This window comes from Bombina bombina, chromosome 4 (genome assembly GCF_027579735.1).
Source record: "Bombina bombina isolate aBomBom1 chromosome 4, aBomBom1.pri, whole genome shotgun sequence".
Lineage (NCBI taxonomy): Eukaryota > Metazoa > Chordata > Amphibia > Anura > Bombinatoridae > Bombina > Bombina bombina.
The window spans coordinates 706,577,695-706,604,387 of record NC_069502.1 but is presented as its reverse complement, the minus strand read 5'-3'; the positions used below and the strand labels follow the sequence as shown (position 1 = coordinate 706,604,387).

At 37.0% G+C, this 26,693-nt stretch overlaps 1 protein-coding gene across 1 annotated transcript in view; it reads right to left on the bottom strand.

Annotated features, from left to right (window-relative positions):
* Positions 1–26,693, bottom strand: part of AHI1 (Abelson helper integration site 1) — a 658,331-nt gene that overhangs the window by 453,623 nt on the left and 178,015 nt on the right. The window contains exons 8-13 of the mRNA XM_053710899.1: positions 26,219–26,314; positions 24,704–24,886; positions 21,458–21,613; positions 17,725–17,857; positions 14,944–15,067; positions 13,735–13,964 (exon numbers count right to left, since the gene is read on the bottom strand). Of these exons, the coding sequence (XP_053566874.1) occupies positions 13,735–13,964; positions 14,944–15,067; positions 17,725–17,857; positions 21,458–21,613; positions 24,704–24,886; positions 26,219–26,314 (922 nt within the window). The remainder of the gene's footprint in view (positions 1–13,734; positions 13,965–14,943; positions 15,068–17,724; positions 17,858–21,457; positions 21,614–24,703; positions 24,887–26,218; positions 26,315–26,693) is intronic.

Here is a 26,693-nt window from a genome sequence, read left to right as displayed (position 1 = left end):
AGACAAGATTTCTGATATACGGTAGAAATATGTTAATGAAATGCTATTGATAAAAAGCGTATTTGGGGTAGTTAGTTAGTAACAGGCATAGAAAATATTTACTTACAGTGGCCCTTTAAGTCCAAAATAAACTTTCATGATCCGAATAGGGAATGTCATTTTAAACAACTTTCGAATTTACTTTTATCACCAATTTTGCTTTGTTCTCTTGGTATTCTTAGTTAAAAGCTAAACCTAAGAGATTCATGCTAATTTCTAAGACCTTGAAGGCCACCTCTAATCTGAATGCATTTGGACAGTTTTTCACCACTAGAGGGCATTAGTTTATGTGTGTCATACAGATAACATTAAGCTCACACACGTGAAGTTACCTAGGAGTCAGCACTGATGAGCTAAAATGAAAGTCTATCAAAAGAACTTGAATAAGGGGTCAGTTTGCAGAGGCTTAGATAAAAGGTAATCACAGAGGTAAAACGTGTATTAATTTAACAGTGTTGGTTATGAAAAACGGGGGAATAGGTAATAAAGAGATTATCTATCTTTTTAAACAACAAAAATTCTGGTGTTGACTATCCCTTTAAACATCTGAACTAACAAGCACAGTACATTTTGTTCTAAACTTATGCATGTTCTAGAAAATAAGGAAGAAGCTGTAGACTATGGAGCACAAAGCTACAATAGACCAACAATTTATGACATTTCTGCCACAATATTTAATAGTTACCTATTCACACTGGCACAGAACCATGAAATGCAAATTATATAGAAGTTTAGTTGTGCCAAAAACAACAAAGTATCATAGACAAATGACTTTTAATAGTTATGACCTCAGAGTTACATAGCTCCAAATGTAGAAACATGACACCTGTTTGGATTAGCTTCAGTTTTTAACAATAGTGAGATCACAGTTCGCCCCAATAAACAGGTAGTTTAGAACGAAAAACCCTTCAGTCATTTTTCTGTTTTGTTTTTATCTCATATTACTATGTTGTTAACCTTGAATGTATGCAATATAAAATAAAATAATTACATGTGGTTTCTTCTTTTTTTATCAGCTATTGTAATTCAGTTACAGATTTCTACTATACATAAAATACCTCTGTATATTGATTCTCGATATTTCACAAAGTCTGACAACTCTGATACACTTCCAAACCCAAAAGCTATAATGATAAATAAAATGCATACAAACTATATTGCTTGGTATATTATACATGCGTCTACACTACAGCGTCTTGACAAACACACCACTGCTTTAGATGAGTAGAACAGTTTTTATGCAGTTCAGTAAACAGGGATATGAAACCTAATTTAGCCACCAATAAGAAAGCGCTACCCAAGTACTGAACCAAAAATGGGCCGACTCCAAAGCTTTACAGTAAGAATGTAAGATTAGGAGCCAGACCATTTTTGGTTCAGTACCCTGGGTAGCGCTTAATGATTGGTGGCTACATTACCTCATATCTTTGAGTCGTTAGAACATTTGTGCATTATTTTTTTGAATAATTTATATTAGATGGGGTTATTATGAGTGTAACTGTACTTTGTAATGTAGTTTTAATATTTTTTGAGGACTTTTATGTTTTGTAAAACAGTTAACCAGAATTCTGAAGTCGCGGTAATCATCCTAGCGTAAATCTTACTTTCAACTTGTAATACAAGCGGGAAGCCCGATGAGTGCAAACCCTGGTGTTATACCCCTTATAGCTCGGGTGCAAATGTTTGCGCTCCACTCGTAATCTAGCAAATAGTTACTAAGTGGACCGGTAGTTTGTGCTTGCGCGTTAACTTTGCTAGACAGAGGCTTTTTCGCACATTACAAGTTAAAAGTTTTGCACAAGCGCAAAAAGCTTAAGTCCGAATATCGCAACCGCATTACATTCGTTTTCATTAAAACAAATGTAAATGTTCAAAGCTACAGGTGAAAATATGAATATTTCATATTCCAATGTTCTTCACATAGAAGAATATTTTCTATTTATTCATAAATACATCTCTCTCTCTCTCTATATATATATATATATATATATATATATATATATATATATATATATATATATATATATATATACACACACAGTATATTATGGTATTTTGGTACAATATACATCTATATACTATATATATATATATATATATATATATATATATATATATACACACACACATACACACACACACACACACCTTTCGTTTTATAAATATATATATATATACACACACACACACACAGATATATATCGGAATATCTCGTTAAAAATACTTAGAACATATTCCCCTATGTGAAGAACATTGGAATGTGAAATATTTACAGTAAATACACATTTAAACACTTTATTAAATATAAATATTGCATAGATATAATTTTCCATGTTTTCAGCCACTTATCCATATGCCTGTAAATGCATATATAGACATATAAATAAATACATATGTACGCACATATATACACACACACACACACATATATATATATATATATATATATATATATATACATACACATATATATATATATACGCATACATACACACATATTTAGACATGTATATGTATGTATCTCTATGTTAAAGCCCTTTGTAGTCATTTTTTTTTCTTACAGCTGAGGCCTCATATCTTTGAGCCCTTATAACGTTTTTATGCAATATTTGTTTCTTATATAATATGTATTAGACATTGGTATTTTGAGTGTAACTGCACTTTTAAATGTATTTTTGATGTGTTTTGTACAACTTTACTGTCGCGCGTAACAGTTAAGCAGAGCTCTGAAGTTGCTCTATCCTGAAACACGTTAAATTCAATTGCGCTCAAGCACATGCGTTTACTTTCAACCTGTAATATGCGCACAAAGAGCCGTGATAAACCCCTTTTTGCTCACGCACAACAGTTAGTGCACCACTTGTAATCTAGCCCTTAGATAGCGTATCTTATACAGTTTCACGGACATATTGATTGAGGATAATTCATATGGACATTATTATTATTATTATTATTTTATTATTATCAGGTATTAGTAGAGCGCCAACAGATTCTGGAAATGATAAACTTTAGGAGACACATAATAAAAAATCTATTTCCTCTAATATTAATATGTGGATTAGTTACAATATTTTTTTCTTGTTTCAACATTGAATATTAAGATAGTTTTAATAAAAGTTATTTTTTTAACCTTAATAACTCAAGACAGGAGCTTTAGGCTGGCAGTGCTTTCCGGTATACTTTTCTAATTATTGTGATAAGATTTAGTCAATACAAAGCACAAAGCTCCAATATATAAAGGGGCGTATATAGAAATATAAAATATTTGTGACAGCCATAGACTTAGTGCCATTAATTATTTTCTACTAATTTATCTGTCTAATTTGGTGTTTGAGTAGTATTTACATTAACCCCTTAATGACCACAGCACTTTTCCATTTTCTGTCCGTTTGGGACCAAGGCTATTTTTACATTTTTGCGGTGTTTGTGTTTAGCTGTAATTTTCCTCTTACTCATTTACTGTACCCACATATATTATATACCGTTTTTCTCGCCATTAAATGGACTTTCTAAAGATACCATTATTTTCATCATATCTTATAATTTACTATAAAAAAATTATAAAATATGAGGAAAAATTGAAAAAAACCCCACTTTTTCTAACTTTGACCCCCAAAATCTGTTACATATCTACAACCACCAAAAAACACTCATGCTAAATAGTTTCTAAATTTTGTCCTGAGTTTAGAAATACCCAATGTTTACATGTTCTTTGCTTTTTTTGCAAGTTATAGGGCAATAAATACAAGTAGCACTTTGCTATTTCTAAACCATTTTTTTTTTCAAAATTAGCGCTAGTTACATTAGAACACTGATATCTTTCATGAATCTCTGAATATCCCTTGACATGTATATATATATATTTTTTTTAGTAGACATCCCAAAGTATTGCTCTAGGCCCATTTTGGTATATTTCATGCCACCATTTCACCGCCAAATGCGATCAAATAAAAAAAATCGTTCACTTTTTCACAAATTTTTTCACAAACTTTAGGTTTCTCACTGAAATTATTTACAAACAGCTTGTGCAATTATGGCACAAATGGTTGTAAATTCTTCTCTGGGATCCCCTTTGTTCAGAAATAGCATACATATATGGCTTTGGTGTTGCTTTTTGGTAATTAGAATGCCACTAAATGCCACTGCGCACCACACGTGTATTATGCCCAGCAGTGAAGGGGTTAATTAGGGAGCATGTAGGGAGCTTTTTGGGGTAATTTTAGCTTTAGTGTAGTGTAGTAGACAACCCCAAGTATTGATCTAGGCCCATTTTGGTATATTTCATGCCACCATTTCACCGCCAAATGCGATCAAATTAAAAAAAAACCTGAAATTTTTTACAATTTTAGGTTTCTCACTGAAATCATTTACAAACAGCTTGTGCAGTTATGGCACAAATGGTTGTAAATGCTTCTCTGGGATCCCCTTTGTTCAGAAATAGCAGACATATATGGCTTTGGCGTTGCTTTTTGGTATTTTGAAGGCCGCTAAATGCCGTTGCGCATCACACGTGTATTATTGCTAGCAGTGAAGGGGTTAATTAGGTAGCTTGTAGGGAGCTTGCAGGGTTAATATTAGATTTAGTGTAGAGCTCAGCCTCCCACCTGAAACATCAGACCCCCTGATCCCTCCCAAACAGCTCTCTTCCCTCCCCTACCCCACAATTGTCCCCGCCATCTTAAGTACTGGCAGAAAGTCTGCCAGTACTAAAATAAAAGCTATATTTGTTTTTTTTTTGGTGTTTTTTTTAAAGCATATTTACATATGCTGCTATGTACTATCCCCCCTTAGCCCCCAACCTCACTGATCCCCCCCAAACAGCTCTATAACCCTCCCACTCTAACTTAATGGGCGCCATCTTGGGTACTGGCAGCTGTCTGCCAGTACCCAGTTTAGAAGAAAAAATGTTTTTGTTTGACATTTTTTAAACTTTTCTGTAGTGTAGCTTCCCCCCACACAAAACCAACCCCCCACCCCTCTCACGATCTCTTTTTGTGCTTTTTTTTTTGTGTGCTTAGGCTACATTTAACATTTTACTTTATAACCATTTTCCGTAGTGTAGCGGTTCCCACCCGCTCCCGCCCCATGCATGCCCCCGACGGTCCCGCCCCCGATCCCGCCCCCCTTGACGTCACACGGCACACCGATGGCCGCCCACCCGCCTCCCAAGTCGGCTCTCACCCACCAACGATACCGGCCATCGATGTCCGGTGCAGAGAGGGCCACAGAGTGGCTCTCTCTGCATCGGATGGCCATGTAAGGTTATTGCAGGATGCCTCCATATCGAGGCATCACTGCAATAACCGGAAAGCAGCTGGAAGCAAGCAGGATCGCTTCCAGCTGCTTTCCACACCGAGGACGTGCAGGGTACGTCCTCAGGCGTTAACTGCCTTTTTTTTGAGGACGTACCCTGCACGTCCTCAGTCATTAAGGGGTTAAAAGGGATACAGAAAACCAACATTTTCTACTGAAACATTATTAAAACTGTTTTAGAAAAAAAATGGGTATTTAAAGTTTAGCAGCTTTGATTTACTTAATTAACAATCATTTTCATCAATCCACAAGTCAAAATATTTACATTGTTCACTTATTTCTATTGAGAAATAACAGATCGAGCAATACTTGAATATCCCTTATATTTAATGCTAAAAATATATACAGTGTTTATAATATTAGGACATATAGAACTCCACATCTTATATTCTTCAAGAAATATACAGCCTATTACATTGCTCCTGTAGAGTATTTTTTCTTTCTTTCATGATTTAGATAGAACATGCAATTTTAAACAACTTTCCAATTTACTTCTATTATCCAATTTGCTTTATTCTCTTGATATCCTTTCTAAATAGGCTAAGTAGCTGCTGATTGGTGGCTGCAAATAGATGCCTCTTGTGATTGGCTCACCCATGTGCATTGCTATTTCTTTAACAAAGGATATCTGTAGAATTAAGCAAATTAGATAATAGAAGTAAATTGGAATGTTGTTTAAAATTGGATTCTCTATCAGAAAAATGAAAGAAAAATGTGGGGTCTCATGTCCCTTTTAGTCCATTTCACAATGAGACAATAGACACTTCAATAATGTTGAAAAAAATGTTTAAAAATATTTTAAATCAGATGACTTAAAGCGATAGTCTAGTTAAAATTAAACTTTCATGATTCAGATAGAGCAGGCAATTTTAAGCAACTTTCTAATTTACTACTATTATCAATTTTTCTTTGTTCTCTTGGTATCTTTATTTTAAAAAGCAAGAATATAAGCATAGGAGGCGGCCCATTTTTGGTTCAGCACCTGGGTACCGCTTGCTGATTGGTGGCTACATTTAGCTTTTTCAAATAAAGATACCAAGAGAAAGAAGAAAAAATTAATAGGAGTAAATTAGAAAGTTGCTTAATATTCCATGCTCTGAATCATGAAAGTTTAATTTTGACTAAATTATCCCATTAATCAAAAGCAGCTGGCTTCATTGCAGTTAGCTTATTGCCATTAAGAACACATTTTTATGTTGCACTTAGGTTCAAAATAACATTAAAAGGGACAGTCTAGTCAAAAATAAACTTTCATGATTCAGATAGGGCATGTCATTTTAAACAACTTTCCAATTTACTTTTGTCATCAATTCTGCTTTGTTCTCTTGGTATTCTTAGTTGGAAGCTAAACCTAGCTAAGCTCATATGCTAATTTCTTAGCCTTTGAAGGCCGCCTCTTATCTGAATTAATGTCATTTTTTCACAACTAGAGGGTGTTAGTGCATGTGTGACATAGGAGCATAGGACCAAGGAGTCATCACTGATTGACTAAAATACAAGTGTGTCAAAAGAACTGAAATAAGGGGGAACTCTGCAGAGGCTTAGAAACAAGGTAATCACAGAGGTAAAACATATATTAATATAACAGTGTTGGTTATGCAAAACTGCGAAATGGGTAATAAAGGGATTATCTATCTTATTAAACAATACAAATTCTGGTGTAGACTGTCCTTTTAAGTCAGAAGCTTAGTAATTAAGTCAGGCTGAATTAGCACAACCATCATCAAAAGTGAGGAACAAAATAAAGACTAATTAATGTATGTTTTTTAGGGCTTGTATATGATCCATACACATTTGTTGAACAATTAAAGGGACATTAAACCCAAACATTTTCTTTCATGATTCAGACAGAGAATACTGTTTTAAACAACATTCCAATGTACTTATATTATCTAATTTGCCTCATGCTTTAGATATCCTTTGTTAAAGAAACAGCAATGCACATGAGTGCGCCAATCACATGAGGCATCTATGTGCAACCACCAATCAGAAGCTACTAAGCCTATCTAGATATGCTTTTCAGGAAAGAATATCAAGAGAATAATGCAAATTAGATAATAGAAGTAAATTAGAAAGTTGTTTAAAATTGTATAGTCTATCTGAATCATGAAAGAAAAAAACATAATTTATGCTTACCTGATAAATTCCTTTCTTCTGTAGTGTGATCAGTCCACGGGTCATCATTACTTCTGGGATATTACTCCTCCCCAACAGGAAGTGCAAGAGGATTCACCCAGCAGAGCTGCATATAGCTCCTCCCCTCTACGTCACTCCCAGTCATTCGACCAAGGACCAACGAGAAAGGAAAAGCCAAGGGTGAAGTGGTGACTGGAGTATAAATTAAAAAATATTTACCTGCCTTAAAAACAGGGCGGGCCGTGGACTGATCACACTACAGAAGAAAGGAATTTATCAGGTAAGCATAAATTATGTTTTCTTCTGTTAAGTGTGATCAGTCCACGGGTCATCATTACTTCTGGGATACCAATACCAAAGCAAAAGTACACGGATGACGGGAGGGATAGGCAGGCTCTTTATACAGAAGGAACCACTGCCTGAAGAACCTTTCTCCCAAAAATAGCCTCCGATGAAGCAAAAGTGTCAAATTTGTAAAATTTGGAAAAAGTATGAAGCGAAGACCAAGTTGCAGCCTTGCAAATCTGTTCAACAGAGGCCTCATTCTTGAAGGCCCAAGTGGAAGCCACAGCTCTAGTAGAATGAGCTGTAATTCTTTCAGGAGGCTGCTGTCCAGCAGTCTCATAAGCTAAACGAATTATGCTACGAAGCCAAAAGAAAGAGAGGTAGCAGAAGCTTTTTGACCTCTCCTCTGCCCAGAGTAAATGACAAACAGAGAAGACGTTTGTCGAAATTCCTTAGTTGCCTGTAAGTAAAATTTTAGGGCACGGACTACATCCAGGTTGTGCAGTAGACGTTCCTTCTTTGAAGAAGGATTTGGGCATAAAGAAGGAACAACAATCTCTTGATTGATATTCCTGTTAGTAACTACCTTAGGTAAGAACCCAGGTTTAGTACGCAGGACTACCTTATCCGAATGAAAAATCAAATAAGGAGCATCACAATGTAAGGCTGATAATTCAGAGACTCTTCGAGCCGAGGAAATAGCCATTAAAAATAGAACTTTCCAAGATAACAACTTTATATCAATGGAATGAAGGGGTTCAAACGGAACACCCTTTAAAACATTAAGAACAAGGTTTAAACTCCATGGTGGAGCAACAGTTTTAAACACAGGCTTAATCCTGGCCAAAGCTTGACAAAAAGCCTGGACGTCAGGAACTTCTGACAGACGTTTGTGTAACAGGATGGACAGAGCTGAGATCTGTCCCTTTAATGAACTAGCAGATAAACCCTTTTCTAAACCTTCTTGTAGAAAAGACAATATCCTAGGAATCCTAACCTTACTCCAAGAGTAACCTTTGGATTCACACCAATATAGGTATTTACGCCATATCTTATGGTAAATCTTTCTGGTAACAGGTTTCCTAGCCTGTATTAAGGTATCAATAACTGACTCAGAAAACCCACGTCTTGATAAAATCAAGCGTTCAATTTCCAAGCAGTCAGCTTCAGAGAAGTTAGATTTTGATGTTTGAAGGGACCCTGTATCAGAAGGTCCTGTTTCAGAGGTAGAGACCAAGGTGGACAGGATGACATGTCTACCAGGTCTGCATACCAAGTCCTGCGTGGCCACGCAGGTGCTATTAGAATCACTGATGCTCTCTCTTGTTTGATTCTGGCAATCAATCGAGGAAGCAACGGGAAGGGTGGAAACACGTAAGCCATCCTGAAGTCCCAAGGTGCTGTCAGAGCATCTATCAGGACTGCTCCTGGATCCCTGGATCTGGACCCGTAAAGAGGAAGCTTGGCGTTCTGTCGAGACGCCATGAGATCTATCTCTGGTTTGCCCCAACGTCGAAGTATTTGGGCAAAGACCTCCGGATGAAGTTCCCACTCCCCCGGATGAAAAGTCTGACGACTTAAGAAATCCGCCTCCCAGTTCTCCACTCCCGGGATGTGGATTGCTAACAGGTGGCAAGAGTGAGACTCTGCCCAGCGAATTATCTTTGATACTTCCATCATAGCTAGGGAGCTTCTTGTCCCTCCCTGATGGTTGATGTAAGCTACAGTCGTGATGTTGTCCGACTGAAACCTGATGAACCCCCGAGTTGTCAACTGGGGCCAAGCCAGGAGGGCATTGAGAACTGCTCTCAATTCCAGAATGTTTATTGGCAGGAGACTCTCCTCCTGACTCCATTGTCCCTGAGCCTTCAGAGAGTTCCAGACGGCACCCCAACCTAGAAGGCTGGCGTCTGTTGTTACAATTGTCCAGTCTGGTCTGCTGAATGGCATCCCCCTGGACAGATGTGGCCGAGAAAGCCACCATAGAAGAGAATTTCTGGTCTCTTGATCCAGATTCAGAGAAGGGGATAAGTCTGAGTAATCCCCATTCCACTGACTTAGCATGCACAGTTGCAGTGGTCTGAGGTGTAAGCGTGCAAAGGGTACTATGTCCATTGCCGCTACCATTAAGCTGATTACCTCCATGCATTGAGCCACTGACGGGTGTTGAATGGAATGAAGGGTGCGGCAAGCACTTTGAAGTCTTGTTAGCCTGTCCTCTGTCAGGTAAATCTTCATTTCTACAGAATCTATAAGAGTCCCCAGGAAGGGAACTCTTGTGAGTGGAACGAGTGAACTTTTCTTTTCGTTCACCTTCCATCCATGTGACCTTAGAAATGCCAGCACTAACTCTGTATGAGACTTGGCAGTTTGAAAGCTTGAAGCTTGTATCAGAATGTCGTCTAGGTATGGAGCTACCGAGATTCCCCGCGGTCTTAGTACCGCCAGAAGAGCACCCAGAACCTTTGTGAAGATTCTTGGAGCTGTAGCCAATCCGAATGGAAGAGCCACAAACTGGTAATGCCTGTCTAGGAAGGCAAACCTTAGGTACCGATAATGATCTTTGTGAATCGGTATGTGAAGGTAAGCATCTTTTAAATCTACAGTGGTCATGTACTGACCCTCTTGGATCATAGGTAAAATTGTCCGAATAGTCTCCATCTTGAACGATGGAACTCTTAGGAATTTGTTTAGGATCTTTAAGTCCAGGATTGGTCTGAAAGTTCCCTCTTTTTTGGGAACCACAAACAGATTTGAGTAAAACCCCTGTCCCTGTTCCGATCTTGGAACTGGATGGATTACTCCCATTAACAAGAGCTCTTGTACGCAGCGTAGAAACGCCTCTTTCTTTGTCTGGATTGTTGACAATCTTGACAGATGAAATCTCTCTCTTGGAGGAGAGTATTTGAAGTCCAGAAGGTATCCCTGAGATATTATCTCTAGCGCCCAGGGATCCTGAACATCTCTTGCCCAAGCCTGGGCGAAGAGAGAAAGTCTGCCCCCCACTAGATCCGATCCCGGATCGGGGGCCCTCAATTCATGCTGTTTTAGGGGCAGCAGCAGGTTTCCTAGTCTGCTTGCCCTTGTTCCAGGACTGGTTAGGTTTCCAGCCTTGTCTGTAGCGAGCAACAGCTCCTTCCTGTTTTGGTGCAGAGGAAGTTGATGCTGCTCCTGCTTTGAAATTACGAAAGGAACGAAAATTAGACTGTCTAGTCTTGGCTTTGGCTTTGTCCTGAGGCAGGGCATGGCCTTTACCTCCTGTAATGTCAGCGATAATCTCTTTCAACCCGGGCCCGAATAAGGTCTGCCCTTTGAAAGGTATATTAAGCAATTTAGACTTAGAAGTAACATCAGCTGACCAGGATTTTAGCCACAGCGCCCTGCGTGCCTGAATGGCGAATCCTGAATTCTTCGCCGTAAGATGTACTACGGCCTCCGAAATGAATGAATTAGCTAGTTTAAGGACTCTAAGCCTGTCCGTAATGTCGTCCAGAGTAGCTGAACCAATGTTCTCTTCCAGAGACTCAATCCAGAATGCCGCTGTAGCCGTGATCGGCGCAATGCATGCAAGGGGTTGCAATATAAAACCTTGTTGAACAAACATTTTCTTAAGGTAACCCTCTAACTTTTTATCCATTGGATCTGAAAAAGCACAGCTATCCTCCACCGGGATAGTGGTACGCTTAGCTAAGGTAGAAACTGCTCCCTCCACCTTAGGGACCGTTTGCCATAAGTCCCTTGTGGTGGCGTCTATTGGAAACATTTTTCTAAATATCGGAGGGGGTGAGAACGGCACACCGGGTCTATCCCACTCCTTAGTAACAATTTCAGTAAGTCTCTTAGGTATAGGAAAAACCTCAGTACTCGTCGGTACCGCAAAATATTTATCCAACCTACACATTTTCTCTGGTATTGCAACTGTGTTACAATCATTCAGAGCCGCTAACACCTCCCCTAGTAATACACGGAGGTTTTCCAGTTTAAATTTAAAATTTGAAATATCTGAATCCAGTCTGTTTGGATCAGAACCGTCACCCACAGAATGAAGTTCTCCGTCCTCATGTTCTGCCACCTGTGACGCAGTGTCTGACATGGCCCTAATATTATCAGCGCACTCTGTTCTCACCCCAGAGTGATCACGCTTACCTCTTAGTTCTGGTAATTTAGCCAAAACCTCAGTCATAACAGTAGCCATATCCTGTAATGTGATTTGTAATGGCCGCCCAGATGTACTCGGCGCTACAATATCACGCACCTCCCTCTGAGCGGGAGATGTAGGTACTGACACGTGAGGCGAGTTAGTCGGCATAACTCTCCCCTCGTTGTTTGGTGAAATTTGTTCAATTTGTACAGATTGACTTTTATTTAAAGTAGCATCAATACAGTTAGTACATAAATTTCTATTGGGCTCCACTTTGGCATTGCAACAAATGACACAGGTATCATCCTCTGAATCGGACATGTTTAACACACTAGCAAATAAACTTGCAACTTGGAAATACAATTCAATTAGAATAATATTAAAACGTACTGTGCCTTTAAGAAGCACAGAAGATCTATGACAGTTGAAAATTAATAAATTGAAACAGTTATAGCCTCAATCCTTGTAAACAACACAACTTTAGCAAAGGTTTAATCCCATTAGCAAAGATAACAAATTCTGAAAGCAGGAAACAAATTACAGAATAAACGTTTTTTATCTCAGTCAAACTATAATTCTCACAGCTCTGCTAAGAGAAATTACCTCCCTCAAAATAAGTTTTGAAGACCCCTGAGCTCTGTAGAGATGAACCGGATCATGCAGGGAATACAATGAGTTGCTGACTGAAATATTTGATGCGTAGTAAAAGCGCCAAAAAACGGCCCCTCCCCCTCACACACAGCAGTGAGGGAGAACAGAAACTGTCAGAAAACAGATTAAGCAACTGCCAAGTGGAAAAATAGTGCCCAAACATTTATTCACTCAGTACCTCAGCAAATGAAAACGATTTTACATTCCAGCAAAAACGTTAAACATAATCTCTAGTCATTAAACAGCTTTATGTATTTCTTACAGAGTAATTCTAGTGAAGTACCATTCCCCAGAATACTGAAGTGTAAAGTATACATACATGACATTATATCGGTATGGCAGGATTTTCTCATCAATTCCATTGTCAGAAAATAAAAACTGCTACATACCTCTATGCAGATTCATCTGCCCGCTGTCCCCTGATCTGAAGTTTACCTCTCCTCAGATGGCCGAGAAACAGCAATATGATCTTAACTACTCCGGCTAAAATCATAACAAAAACTCTGGTAGATTCTTCTTCAAACTCTGCCAGAGAGATAATAACACACTCCGGTGCTATTTTAAAATAACAAACTTTTGATTGAAGATATAAAACTAAGTATAATCACCATAGTCCTCTCACACATCCTATCTAGTCGTTGGGTGCAAGAGAATGACTGGGAGTGACGTAGAGGGGAGGAGCTATATGCAGCTCTGCTGGGTGAATCCTCTTGCACTTCCTGTTGGGGAGGAGTAATATCCCAGAAGTAATGATGACCCGTGGACTGATCACACTTAACAGAAGAAATGTGTGTTTAATTTCCCTTTAATATGTGTTTAATTTCCCTTTAATATCAGATATATTAAAGAAACAGTCCCAAAGAGCTCAGAAGGGGAGTGCAGGCTTAATAGGGTTCTTAAATTCCTATCCTCAGGAACCCTTAACTAACAGGCCAGCAGGTTTTAAAGCTATCTGAATTAGAGTACAGGTGAAGCAATCAGCTGACTAGTAACCATGGTAATCCTGAAAAGTTGTCCCGTTATGTGGCTACACAATATAACATCTAAAATGTGTGGATAAACAGGTCCTTTTAAGATGCTCAGGGTTCTGCAAAATGTATAACAGAACTTAATAATAGAGTGATACTGGTAATCAGACACGTCATGGATTCTTATCATTCAAAACATACCTTCAGAATCAAAACACAGTGTATTAATGAAACTATTATGTCCGGTAAATTCCTGTAAAAGTTGGCCGTTGATTTCCTTCACTTTCACATTCCATACCCTTATAACAGAATCGTAGCATCCAGTGACAACCAAATTGTTAGCCATTGGGTGGAACTTCACTGCGTACACAAAAGATGGATGTGGCAATACTTTGCAAGCAGTTGAGGTTTCATGGCCAGGTGTCCATAACCTGTTAAAAAAACAGTCATCATATATTAAGAAACTCTCATGTGTCCAAGTTACTAGATGTAAACCCAGCTGTCTCAGAGCCTGGTGAGCTCCCAGAGCAATACAGCATATGTTCACTATAGATTAATAGTAGTTAAAAAGTCCTTGGTTGTGAAGTTAAATTTTATATTAGTCTGGGGCAAATATTATAACTAGGAACAAGATAATGAAATTGCTTTGTCCTTATGTGACAGTCTGAGGCAGCATAGAAATATTTCTTAAAGGGACAGTCTAGTCCAAATGAACCTTGCATGATTCAGATAGGGCATGCAATTTTAAACATCTTTCCAATTTACTTTTATCATCAAATTTGCTTTGTTCTTTTAGTATTCTTTGTTGAAAGCTAAACCTAGGTAGGCTCATATGCTAATTTCTAAGCCCTTGAAGGTCGTCTCTTAGTGCATTTTGACAGTGCTAGTTCATGTGTGCCATATAGAAAGCATTGTGCTCATTCCTGTGGAGTTATTTATGAATCAGCACCGATTGGCTAAAAAGCAAGACTGTCAAAAGAACTGAGATAAGGGGGCAGTCTGCAGAGGCTTAGATACAAGGTAATCACAGAGGTAAAAAGTACATTAGTATAAACGTATTGGTTATGCAAAACTGGGGAATTAGTAATAAAGGGATTATCTATCTTTTTAAACAATAAAAATTCTGGAGTAGACTGACTCTTTAACAGGGTATAGGAGGCTACATTTTTATTTGATAGAAACCAGGACATAAATGTGACATGAAAGAGAAAAGATGGACTGAAGGACAATTATGAGCTATGTATGTGTGTTTATAAACTGTAATTGTATTATATTTTTAAAGCTACATAAAAATTTAGAATGCTCTGGATGCCAGGGATAAACTTTTTTTATTTGAGTGCAGAAGAATTTGCCCAGCAAAAGGTATGTGGAAAACAAAGCAATATTCTCAAGCTCACACAACATACTGACCTGACCGTGCAGTCAGAAGAGGCTGAAAGCAAGTTCTGATCATTTTTGGACCAGCAAAGATCATAAACAACACTAAGGTGACCATGAAGCGCCATCATATACTGCCCAGAAGGAATCTCATACACTAGAAAAAAAACATAACAGATTGTTCGGACAAAACACTGCTTGGAATAGAGGGAAAATTAAGTCAAAATGACACTTTCATGATTTAGACACAGCACACACACAAAAAAACTCTACAATATACTTCATAATGAAATGTGGCTCTTGTAAGTCCATCTGTCCTGTCAATTATCTAATGTAAAGCTGATTTACAGCTAAGAGTAACTCACAGGCAGCACCCTATGCACTGTATGCACTGTCCTGATTATTGTACTCTGCTATTTTATACCAAATGCCATAGAGCTGTAAAATGTTAGAGCTTTATATATAATAATAATAATAATACTATACCTATTGTCCTTGTATCCACCATTAAAACATAGATACTATATACATGAAGCATTGTTAAATATAAACATTGTTACAGTCACAGCTATCATATAGTGCTAGGGACATGTGCACACTCCTGAGTCTCAGTACACGGTCTTGAGTAGGAGCTACATTTTAACAAAGGATACTACAAGAAAGATGTGCATTTGATAACATAATTAAACTGGAAAGGTTTCTTATTATTATTTTTAATTAAAATACTCTAATAAAAGTTTAAATTGGCCTTCCATGACTGTTTATTTTTTGTGCTGCCCTTACAATGAGTGATAAATTATTTGACAAATTAAGTTAACAATTTCATTCTATTGGTATCTATTACTGAGATAAACAAGGGTCAATTATACAATCATGCAAACGTTTAATAGATAAGAAAATGCAAACATAGTGAATTGCATGTGAATATTTTCTATTTCCACTGCTTTTAAAGTACTGTAACTAGAATGTAATAAACCACACCGCAGCCCTTTCGTTAGCTGAGTAAGTGGTATATACAGCCTGATTAAGAATAGGAAAACAAACACTGCCACCTAGTGGCCAGTTCCCATTTGACAACGTTCAAGTTGTATTTACAAGTTTTCATTGACCCACTCTTTAGGAAAGATCAATTATGTTTTAAAGAAATGCACAAGTCATTTTTGTTGTAAAAATGTATTACAGCTTTCTGTAAAAAAAGATGTTCCTGTTCTAAGAGAAAAAACAGTTGTAATGTTTGTGAGGTGTGTCCCTGTCAGTGTCTACAAAAACAAAGTGGGAGATTTGCTTATCAGCTAGAAAACAGTCAGGCCTAAAGGGACATTAAAACAGAATGATTCCAGCCTCCAAATTCAATAAACGACCTTTATTATTCCATGCAGGGTCCCAGAACACACATACAACGTTTCAGGCCTATGATAGACCCTTAGTCATGTCATGTCACTTTATGCAAATGTATGAAAGAATAAATATTTTAATATTTTTACATTTAAAAAAAATATACATAAAAGCAACTATTAGGAAGTACAACTGACAGTCTTGTCAAAATTAAGCTTTCATGATTCAGATAGGGCATGCAATTTTCAACAACTTTCCAATTCAATGTTATCATCAGATTTGCTTTGTTCTCTTGGTATTCCTTGTTGAAAGCTATACCTAGGTAGGCTCCTATGCTAATTTCGAATCCCTTGAAGGTTGCCTCTTATCTCAATGCATTTTGACAGTTTTTCACAGCTAGACAGCGCTAGTTCACGTGTGCCATATAGATAATATTGTGCTCACACCCGTGGAGTTATTTATGAGTCAGTACTAAGTGGCTAAAATGCAAGTCTGTCAAAAGAACTGAAATAAGGGGGCAGTCTGCAGAGGCTTAGATACAAGATAATAAGAGAGGTAAAACGTGTATTATTATAACTGTGTTGATTATGCAAAACTATGGAATGGGTAATAAAAGGGATTATCTATCTTTTTATATTTTTACAATAAAATTTCTGGAGTAGACTCTCCCTTCAAATATCTACTCACTGGCTCTGACAAGGACAAATCTCACAGGCAAAAAGCCGTTTTATTCAGAATAGGAATATCAATTAAAAAAAAGGGTATCTAATACATTTTGAAACATTCGATTGGAAATAGAACAAATAATTTCCGTATCTCTTTAGCAGGAAATGCATGTTGCATATTTGGGAATAATTCATTGCTCACTGGATACTTCTACAAGCAAAACAAGTTAGCGGTGCATCTATATTTTAATAAAAGAAAAGGCTGTAACATATTTAATGTACATTCTTTTAGCTGCAGCTAAGAAAGATGTCTTGAGAGTTACTTTACAGAGGTGTTTAATACTTTGATGGAACATGTCTATTTTTTTTTAATAAATATTAGCTATACACTGGCATTTTCTTAAAGGGATATGAAACCCAAAAAAGGTATTTTGTGATTTAGACAGAGAATACCACTTTAAAAAGGTTTCCAATTTACTTCTATTGTCAAATTTGCTTTGTTCCCATGATATTCTGTGTTGAAGAGATACCTAGGTAGGCATCTGAAACACTACATGTCAGGACATAGTGCTGTCGTCTAGTGCTCTTGCGCATGGATAACATTCTTGCAAAACGGCTTCCATATAGTGCTCTAGAAATGGGCCGGCTCCTAAGCATATGTGCCTGCTCTCCAAAAAAAGATACCAAGAGAATAACTAAAACTGATCATAGAAGTAAAATGCAATGCTTTATCTGAATCATGAAAGAAACATTCTGGGTTTCATATCCCTTTAGGTTATGGCTGGACTAATATGCTACTAGGTTAGTAACTCACAGTATATTGGATAACCGTCTCTGTCTGCGCATGCAGCTGCCAGTGTTCGCCCATCATTAGAAAAGCAAACAGAGAAGCACCCCATATGTCCCGCACGCAGGGAAAGTAGACGCTTGTTTGGAATGTGGCAAGCCTAAAAACAGACACATTTCACAATTAGTTGCAACATAACCATAAAATAGACACACTTTTAAAATCAGTATATCCCAATAAGCAAAGCAAGTCACAAACGTGAACTGATCTAAAATCATTAACAAATTCAACATGGCATCTACACTAACATTAGGCAGTCAGGGGATATAGGCACCAAATAAAATTGACTGGAGGCCTGGGGTACCAAGAATGTCATTTGAAAAACCGTGATCTTCTCTTCGTAGTTCCTATTATTATAATATCTCTTCTTTTTACAAACCCCATTAATCTATGTACCTTTATTTGTGAGCTCCACCTCTCTTAAATAATCTCTACCCAAACATTCACTTTAGAGCATAACATTAGGCCCCACATATTTTAAACATAGTACATTTTAGTTAATTTTGTTTTAAGATTTTGGTTATTGATTTCAACAGCTTTATTTGCTCACAAAGCTGTAAATATATTAATGTTTTTGTTTGGAAGCGCTGTTCTTTTTCAGGGATCCCCTTAATAGCGGTTTTGTTCAGCAACCCTCTAAATGAAGAGAAGCAGAGAATAGTGCAGTAACGTATGGACGTCAGACTCTATTACCGGGAATGTACCTAGCTGTTATGGTGAAAAAGGTATTTGCACTGCATTATGAGTTGTTTCAAAGTAATTTATTAAACTGGAATTTGATATATCATTCTTCAGACTGTTCAATAAACACTGAAGATTTTTACCAACTTCTGAGAGTTTAGTTAGTGCAGTCTGTCGTCCATATATTACTGCACCATCCTCCACTTCTTTTCATTTAGAGCAGGGATGGGGAACCTTGGCCCTTCTGATGTTTCAGAACTACATTACCCATGATGCTTAGGCACTTTGAAGTCCAGTTGAGCATCATGGGAAATGTAGTTCTGAAACATCTGGAGGGCCAAAGTTCCCCATTTCTGCTTTAGAGGCTCAAAACCACTATCAAGGGATCCCTGAGAAAGAACAGTGCCGCCAAACAAAAACTGTACTGGAAAAGACTGAAGGAGAAATCAAGGCCGGTATCGACTTCAAAAGAAGTGATTCATTAGATTAGACTGAATAGAATTTAATTATATAGTGTAATGAAAAATAGTTTCTTACCCAAACCTTGCTTTAATCTGTTACTAATTACTTTCAGTGCAAAACTGTGATTGTTGGATAATTAACTGTGAAGATTTTTTTAAAATTTTAAACACAAACAACTCACCAGGAAAATATTAAAGGGATGGGAAAGACAAACTTAACTTGCATGATTCAGAAAGTGCAAGTCACTTTAAAACTTATTTATATTTTCCAATTGACTTTGCTCTTTGGTATCCTTTGTTGAAAAATAATATGTACATAGCTACATATATTTGCCTCTTGTCATTGGCTCCCTATATGTGTTCAGCTAGCTCCCAGTACTGCATTGCTGCTCTGGAACTTTCCATATGCATTTAATCCCTTTGTAGGGGTTAAACACACAGTTATATACAAGCAATACTGCAATATAACATATAAGAGCATTTTTTTGCACTTTTATAATCCTTTAAATAGAAAGTATAAAATGTCCAAAAGCAAAAAGATAGAAACGCTATAATGTCTAACAAAACAGCTAGTAAAAAATATCTTCTCAACCAAGGAATTGTGAATGAGGATGTGTTTCCTGTTTAGTAGCACTTATGCTTCTCTTAGGGAACTCTTATGTGTGCACCATGACTAGAATAAAGGCACAGAACAAGAGATAATAAGCAAAAAACACACTTGTAGTTATTAAAGGGACAACTCCAAATTTTGTATTATTTTAAAAGATAGATAATCCCTTTATTACCCATTCCCCATTCCCCATTTTTGCATAACCAACACGGTTACATTAATACACTTTTTACCTCTGATTACCTGGTATTTAAGCCTCTTCTGACAGCCCCCTGATCACATGGCTATTTATTTATTATCTATTGACTTGCATTTTAGCCAATTGGTGCTGTGCACAACTTCACGGGTGTGAGCACAGTTATCTTGGCTCACATGAACTAGCAGTCTCCTTTTGTGAAAAGCAAATAAAAAAGCATGTGATAAGAGACTGTCTGTAGTGGCTTAGAAACAGGCAGAAATTTAGAGGTTTAAATGTTATAAATTATATTAATATAACAATGTTGGTTGTGCAAAGCTGGGAAATGGGTAGTAAAGGCGTTATCTATCTTTTTAAACAATAACAATTTTGGTGTTGACTGCCCCTTTAATCCAAAAATAAATCATGTATATGGTAATGCAGGAACATAGACCTTCATAAACTCAATGTACACAGTGCTAGATCACCATATCAATAAGGGTCACATTTATCTATAGATGTACACAGTGCTAGATCACCATATCAATAAGGGTCACATTTATCTATAGATGTACACAGTGCTAGATCACCATATCAATAAGGGTCACATTTATCTATAGATGTACACAGTGCTAGATCACCATATCAATAAGGGTCACATTTAACTATAGATGTACACAGTGCTAGATCACCATATCAATAAGGGTCACATTTATCTATAGATGTACACAGTGCTAGATCACCATATCAATAAGGGTCACATTTATCTATAGATGTACACAGTGCTAGATCACCATATCAATAAGGGTCACATTTATCTATAGATGTACACAGTGCTAGATCACCATATCAATAAGGGTCACATTTATCTATAGATGTACACAGTGCTAGATCACCATATCAATAAGGGTCACATTTATCTATAGATGTACACAGTGCTAGATCACCATATCAATAAGGGTCACATTTATCTATAGATGTACACAGTGCTAGATCACCATATCAATAAGGGTCACATTTATCTATAGATGTACACAGTGCTAGATCACCATATCAATAAGGGTCACATTTATCTATAGATGTACACAGTGCTAGATCACCATATCAATAAGGGTCACATTTATCTATAGATGTACACAGTGCTAGATCACCATATCAATAAGGGTCACATTTATCTATAGATGTACACAGTGCTAGATCACCATATCAATAAGGGTCACATTTATCTATAGATGTACACAGTGCTAGATCACCATATCAATAAGGGTCACATTTATCTATAGATGTACACAGTGCTAGATCACCATATCAATAAGGGTCACATTTATCTATAGATGTACACAGTGCTAGATCACCATATCAATAAGGGTCACATTTATCTATAGATGTACACAGTGCTAGATCACCATATCAATAAGGGTCACATTTATCTATAGATGTACACAGTGCTAGATCACCATATCAATAAGGGTCACATTTATCTATAGATGTACACAGTGCTAGATCACCATATCAATAAGGGTCACATTTATCTATAGATGTACACAGTGCTAGATCACCATATCAATAAGGGTCACATTTATCTATAGATGTACACAGTGCTAGATCACCATATCAATAAGGGTCACATTTATCTATAGATGTACACAGTGCTAGATCACCATATCAATAAGGGTCACATTTATCTATAGATGTACACACCACACAACAAACCCGTTTAAGGTGTATGTATAGTCTACACAATTTGTTTTATAATGCAATACTTCGTATTACCTGCCCAGGCAGCCTTGTCCACCTTAATGGCTCCTTCCGGTTACTTTCTGTGGCCTCACTAGTTTTTGATACATTTTCATTCTCCAGGTCTGTGTGAGATATGCTGCTTCCCAGCTGTTGGTGCATGGCCAGAGAGTCATGAAAAGAAGCCTTCACCTTCATACAAAAGATAATTAAAAGCTTAGAAACGTAAATTGCTCCCACACACATCCAGCAAAACATATATAATATAAGTTCATCATTAGCTATAGTAAATATTGTATAAGAGGAAATTTGTAATGCTGAAAAGAGTGACTGTTTTTTAAGTTACACAGTTATACTTCTGTTCTTTTGAAGGGACATTGTATTGAAACAAATCTGTTCCATAAAGTATATTTAGAGGGATAGAAAGGCCAAAAATTAAATGTGCATAGATGCATTTCAAATTGAAATAGAAGCATGTTTGCAATATACTTCCATTAGCCAAAATGCTTCTAGTAAAAGTTATTACTGTGGCACATGCACATATCCGGTGAAGGCCTGTGCACCGGTATTCAAACACTGCACCTTCTCAGAGAGTCAGCAGTAAGTTGTATGACACAAAATGACATCTTCAGAAGCACTGCACAACACTGCAGCAATCTGAGCAAGCATTGTGTTTGAATACTGACACACAGGCCCTCACAGGATATGTGCATATGCTGCAGAAAAACAGTAATAACAGTAATAACTTTTAACTTTTAATAAAGGCAATTCTGCTAATGGAAGTATATAGCAAAGATGCTTATATTTCAAATTGAAATGCACCTATGCACCATTTCCTTTTTGACTGTTCTATCCCTTTAAAAATGTATTACACTGCTTTGACTTATAATGAATGGATGTTCCCATGGTAATGAAAACAATTGCTTCATGGGAGTTGTGCCTATTAGCCTCTATGTAACAGAAACAACTATGTATTAGCAATACACAAATATGCAATTACTGTTAAATTTTAAATTTTATGCAAACATATCTTAACATATGTAACTGATGATCTATCATATACACAAAATATAAACAATTGACACTGCTTGCATTTTAGCATTTTTTTATCTTTTTAAGAAAAAAGATGTTCTCAAATGGACCTGAAACCCAAAAATGTAACTCAGATAGAGCATATAGTTTTAAACAACATTCCAGTTTACATATATTGCTTTGTTGTCTTGGTATCCTTTGTCGAAAATCATACCTAGGTAGGCTTAAGAGCAGCAACTCGCTACTGGGAGATAGCTGCTGATTGGTGGCTGCACATAAATGCCTCTTGTCATTGGCTGATCCAATGTGGTCAGATAGCTCATAGAAGTGTATTGCTGCTCCTTCAACAAAGGATACAAAGAGAACGAAGGAAATTTGATAATAGAAGACAATTAGAAAATTGTTATAAATTGTACTCTGACTGAATCATGAAAGAAAATGTTTGGGTGCCATGTCCCTGTAAAGTTTCATGCATCTTAAAGGGGCAGTAAACTTACAAACTAATGATATATAATTCTGCACATAGTGCAGAATTATATAACATTAGCTTACCGGCACATTTATACTTTAAAGGATTGCAGAGAAATTGTAACTAAAACCTCCTTTTACCAGAACGCCGCTCCTTGCTCTACTGAGCGGGTCTGGATTTTACACAGCGCATCTCTGCAACACTGTGTGCCCGGTCGCACCATTAAAATGAATGTAGGTCACTCCTGCTCTGGTCTAGTAGCGGGAGCGAGCTACATTCATTCAAATGGCGCAACCGGGCACACAGTGTTGCAGAGATGTGCTGTGTAAAATCCAGACCCGCTCAGTAGAGCAAGGAGCGGCGTTCTGGTAAAAGGAGGTTTTAGTTACAATTTCTCTGCAATCCTTTAAAGTATAAATGTGCCGGTAAGCTAATGTTATATAATTCTGCACTATGTGCAGAATTATATAACATTAATTTATAAGTTTACTGCCCCTTTAAATGCTGGGGTAAACAATTGTGGTTAATCTACAGAGCAGGATTAAAGAAGAGGCACACAAAATGTCTAACTATCACACAGCAATAAAAGCTTGGTCTATCAGTTTTACATAGTAGCCATGAAACAGAGGAAGACAAGGTATTTATTTGTATACGATAGGAATTTGACACCCATTTCCTCATTGCTTTTTTAATGAGGTGCAGAGAAGGAGAGCTGATATCAGGCAAAATGTCTGCAATCTTATCTGGCTTCTGATGATGGCACAAGAGTGTAGAGCCCTTGAATGGCGAAACTACATGCCAATAATATCTGGAAATTCAATTTCTTCTTCTTCTACCTGATGCAAATGATGTACAAATCGCACTAGCAAATTGTTTGGTACCTAAGTAGCCCATGATCAACCCATCCTTCCCTGCTCCTGATTGGAGAGGTAATGGGTGGTATATTCTGCCAGTGGTGCTTGCTGGGTGTAGTACAGCATGATGGACTGCAGGGATGGTACCTGGCAGTGTTAGAAAACTGAAATGTTGTATGGGTTTTTGTAGTTAGTGTATATGTGTGAGAGCTTAAAGGGACAGTCTACAATAAAATTGTTATTGTTTAAAAAGATAGATAATGCCTTTACAACCCATTCCCCAGCTTTGCACAACCAACATTGTTATATTAATATACTTTATCAAATTTAATTTCTGTCTGTTTCTAAGCCACTATAGACAGCCTCTTATCACATGCTTTTGTATGTGCTTTTTACAACAGGAGACTGCTAGTTCATGTAGGCCATATAGATAACATTGTGCTCACTACCATGGAGTTGTGGCTGACACTGCACTAATTGGCTAAAATGCAGGTCAATAGAAAATAAATAAAAAATCATGTGATCAGGGGGCTGTCAGAAGATGTTTAGATACAAGGTAATCACAGAGGTAAAAAGTACATTAATATAACTGTGTTGGTTATGCAAAACTGGGGAATGAATAATAAAGGGATTCTCTATCTTTAAAACAATAAAAATTCTGTAGTAGACTGTCCCTTTAAGTTGGATGTTTTCACTAGTATTTCTGTATTAGTCAGGGAAAGAGCAAAAATGAAGGCATATTAAAAAAAACTGTTAAACAATTAGATAGAAAGATATACAAACAGAGACAGACAGACAGAGACAGATTATGCATTCATGTCTACACCATATAAATTAGACATGACTAACTTCAACATTTTTGGCCTGGTTCCTACATTTTAAACATATCATATACCCAAAACATATTTATATAAACCAAAAACTTACATTATCTGGCAGCTTCAAACCTTTAATAGTCACATATAAAGTTGAGGGATATTTACTTCTATGTTGTTTTAACCACCAATCATAGATGGTAGAACTGGACATTAAACGAGCCCTTGGAGGTGGATAATAAAGCTGTAGGCGAAGTTTTGTGTCTACATTGAGAACATCGTTGGCACCAACAAGCTTAGAGAAAAAAAAAAGTATTTATTAAAAAAAAAAAAAGACAATACAAATATTAATTATTTTGGGGGTTGTTTATTTTAAAACAAAAATATTTTAAAATAATTAATCTGTAAAGAGAATATTCACAGATCTCAATTGGCAAATAACAAATTTATTGCAATTACCAAACTTCATTTTCTAGTAGAGTTATTGGCTCTACCACCCTCTGATTGTTAATGTGACAATAAAGACAGATATATTGGACTTTAAGTTAACAAATAAAATTATCATTATCAAAATTATGCCTAATTCTATAGCACTTAAACTTTTTTCTTATTATAATGTAAAAAACAAAAAATAGCTTAATAAAGTGGAGAACTGCGTAAATAAAGTCAGTCTGATTCTGTTAGTTAGATAAAAAAAATTGTTACTCAAGCACATTTTCAACCATTATGCAATTGTTTTTATTTTTTAAAATGTTTTAACCCTTTGAGTGCTAAGCACTTTCCCACCTGGGTGCTAAGCACATTTGAGGGTTTTTTAATTTTACATTTTTTTTTATTTTTTAACTTTTTTCCTTTTATTTTCAGATCCCCAAATACTTATACCATTGGAAAGGTTAGGCGATTACCTTTCCAATGGTGGGTCTTGGGGGTCTGTAGCTGCTTAGATGCCTGAGATACATGCTTCTAAGCATCATGCCCCCTTTCCCTATATTGTCCATTCTGTTTTTTTACATAAAGTTGCGCAGTGACGTCATCACGTCATTACGCGTGATGTCACCACGCAAAACGGGAAGCCCCGGCGATGCCTGTTACTCTACAGGCACGATCGCCGGGGTAGGAGCGGGTGGGAGCCCCCAGATCTCCCTCAAGGTGGGAGAGTGCTAGCGACGGCTCTGAGACGTCGTTAGCACCTGAGTGAGAAACTCTGCGACGGCTCAGAGCCGTCGTTAGCACTCAAGGGGTTAAATAAAGGGGTTCTTAATATGCTAAAATATATCATGTTTATTTAATAAGGCAGTGGCGTATTTAGGTTTTGTGCTGCCCTAGGCACTCAGAATCCTGCTGCCCCCTGCACAAAATCAAATTTTTTTATATCCTCCACAGTCAGTCAGTGCAGCGGCAAGGGCCAAGTGCCGCCCCCCAAAATTTGCCGCCCTTGGCACGGGCCTTGTTGGCCTAAGCTTTAATACTCCCCTGTAATAAGGTGAACCTGCACAACTGTTAAACTCTGCATGTTAAATGGACATAAAAGTATAAAATCTAAATGTTTTTGTTTATATAACCAAAAAAAAAATCCAATACTATGGCATTGTGTTTTCAAGTAAAGTTTTTAACAAAGTTTATTTACCTTTAAAAAAGCCCAAGCAACACTCTGAGACACTTTTTCCTGAACTTGTATTTCAAAATTAGTTCTTGCATGATCATCACTAATCGAATCAAGAATCTGAAAATAAAAACAACCATCAGTGTCTAAATGTTTACGCTTAAAAACATATATGTTCTTTTATAATGAAATAATAGTTAATTTTCGAATTCTCAGAACTGGAAATGCACCGTGATGACTTCTCAAGGCTAACCCTGCTGCATATATTTGTTTAATTGGCTTTAGCAGATTAAAAAACAATGGAGAGTTTGCAAACATAATAACCATGGCGGGACTTGTTCTCTACAAACTCAATCCCTGATGGAATCCTCCAAATAAACCAATTGGTGGGTATATTTTACCTATTGCTAATTTTAGACTTGGTCGATTTTTTATTCTATAGCAAGACAACAGAACTGTCTTATAACAAGGTGTTTATCATCCCTTTCAAAACACCCAA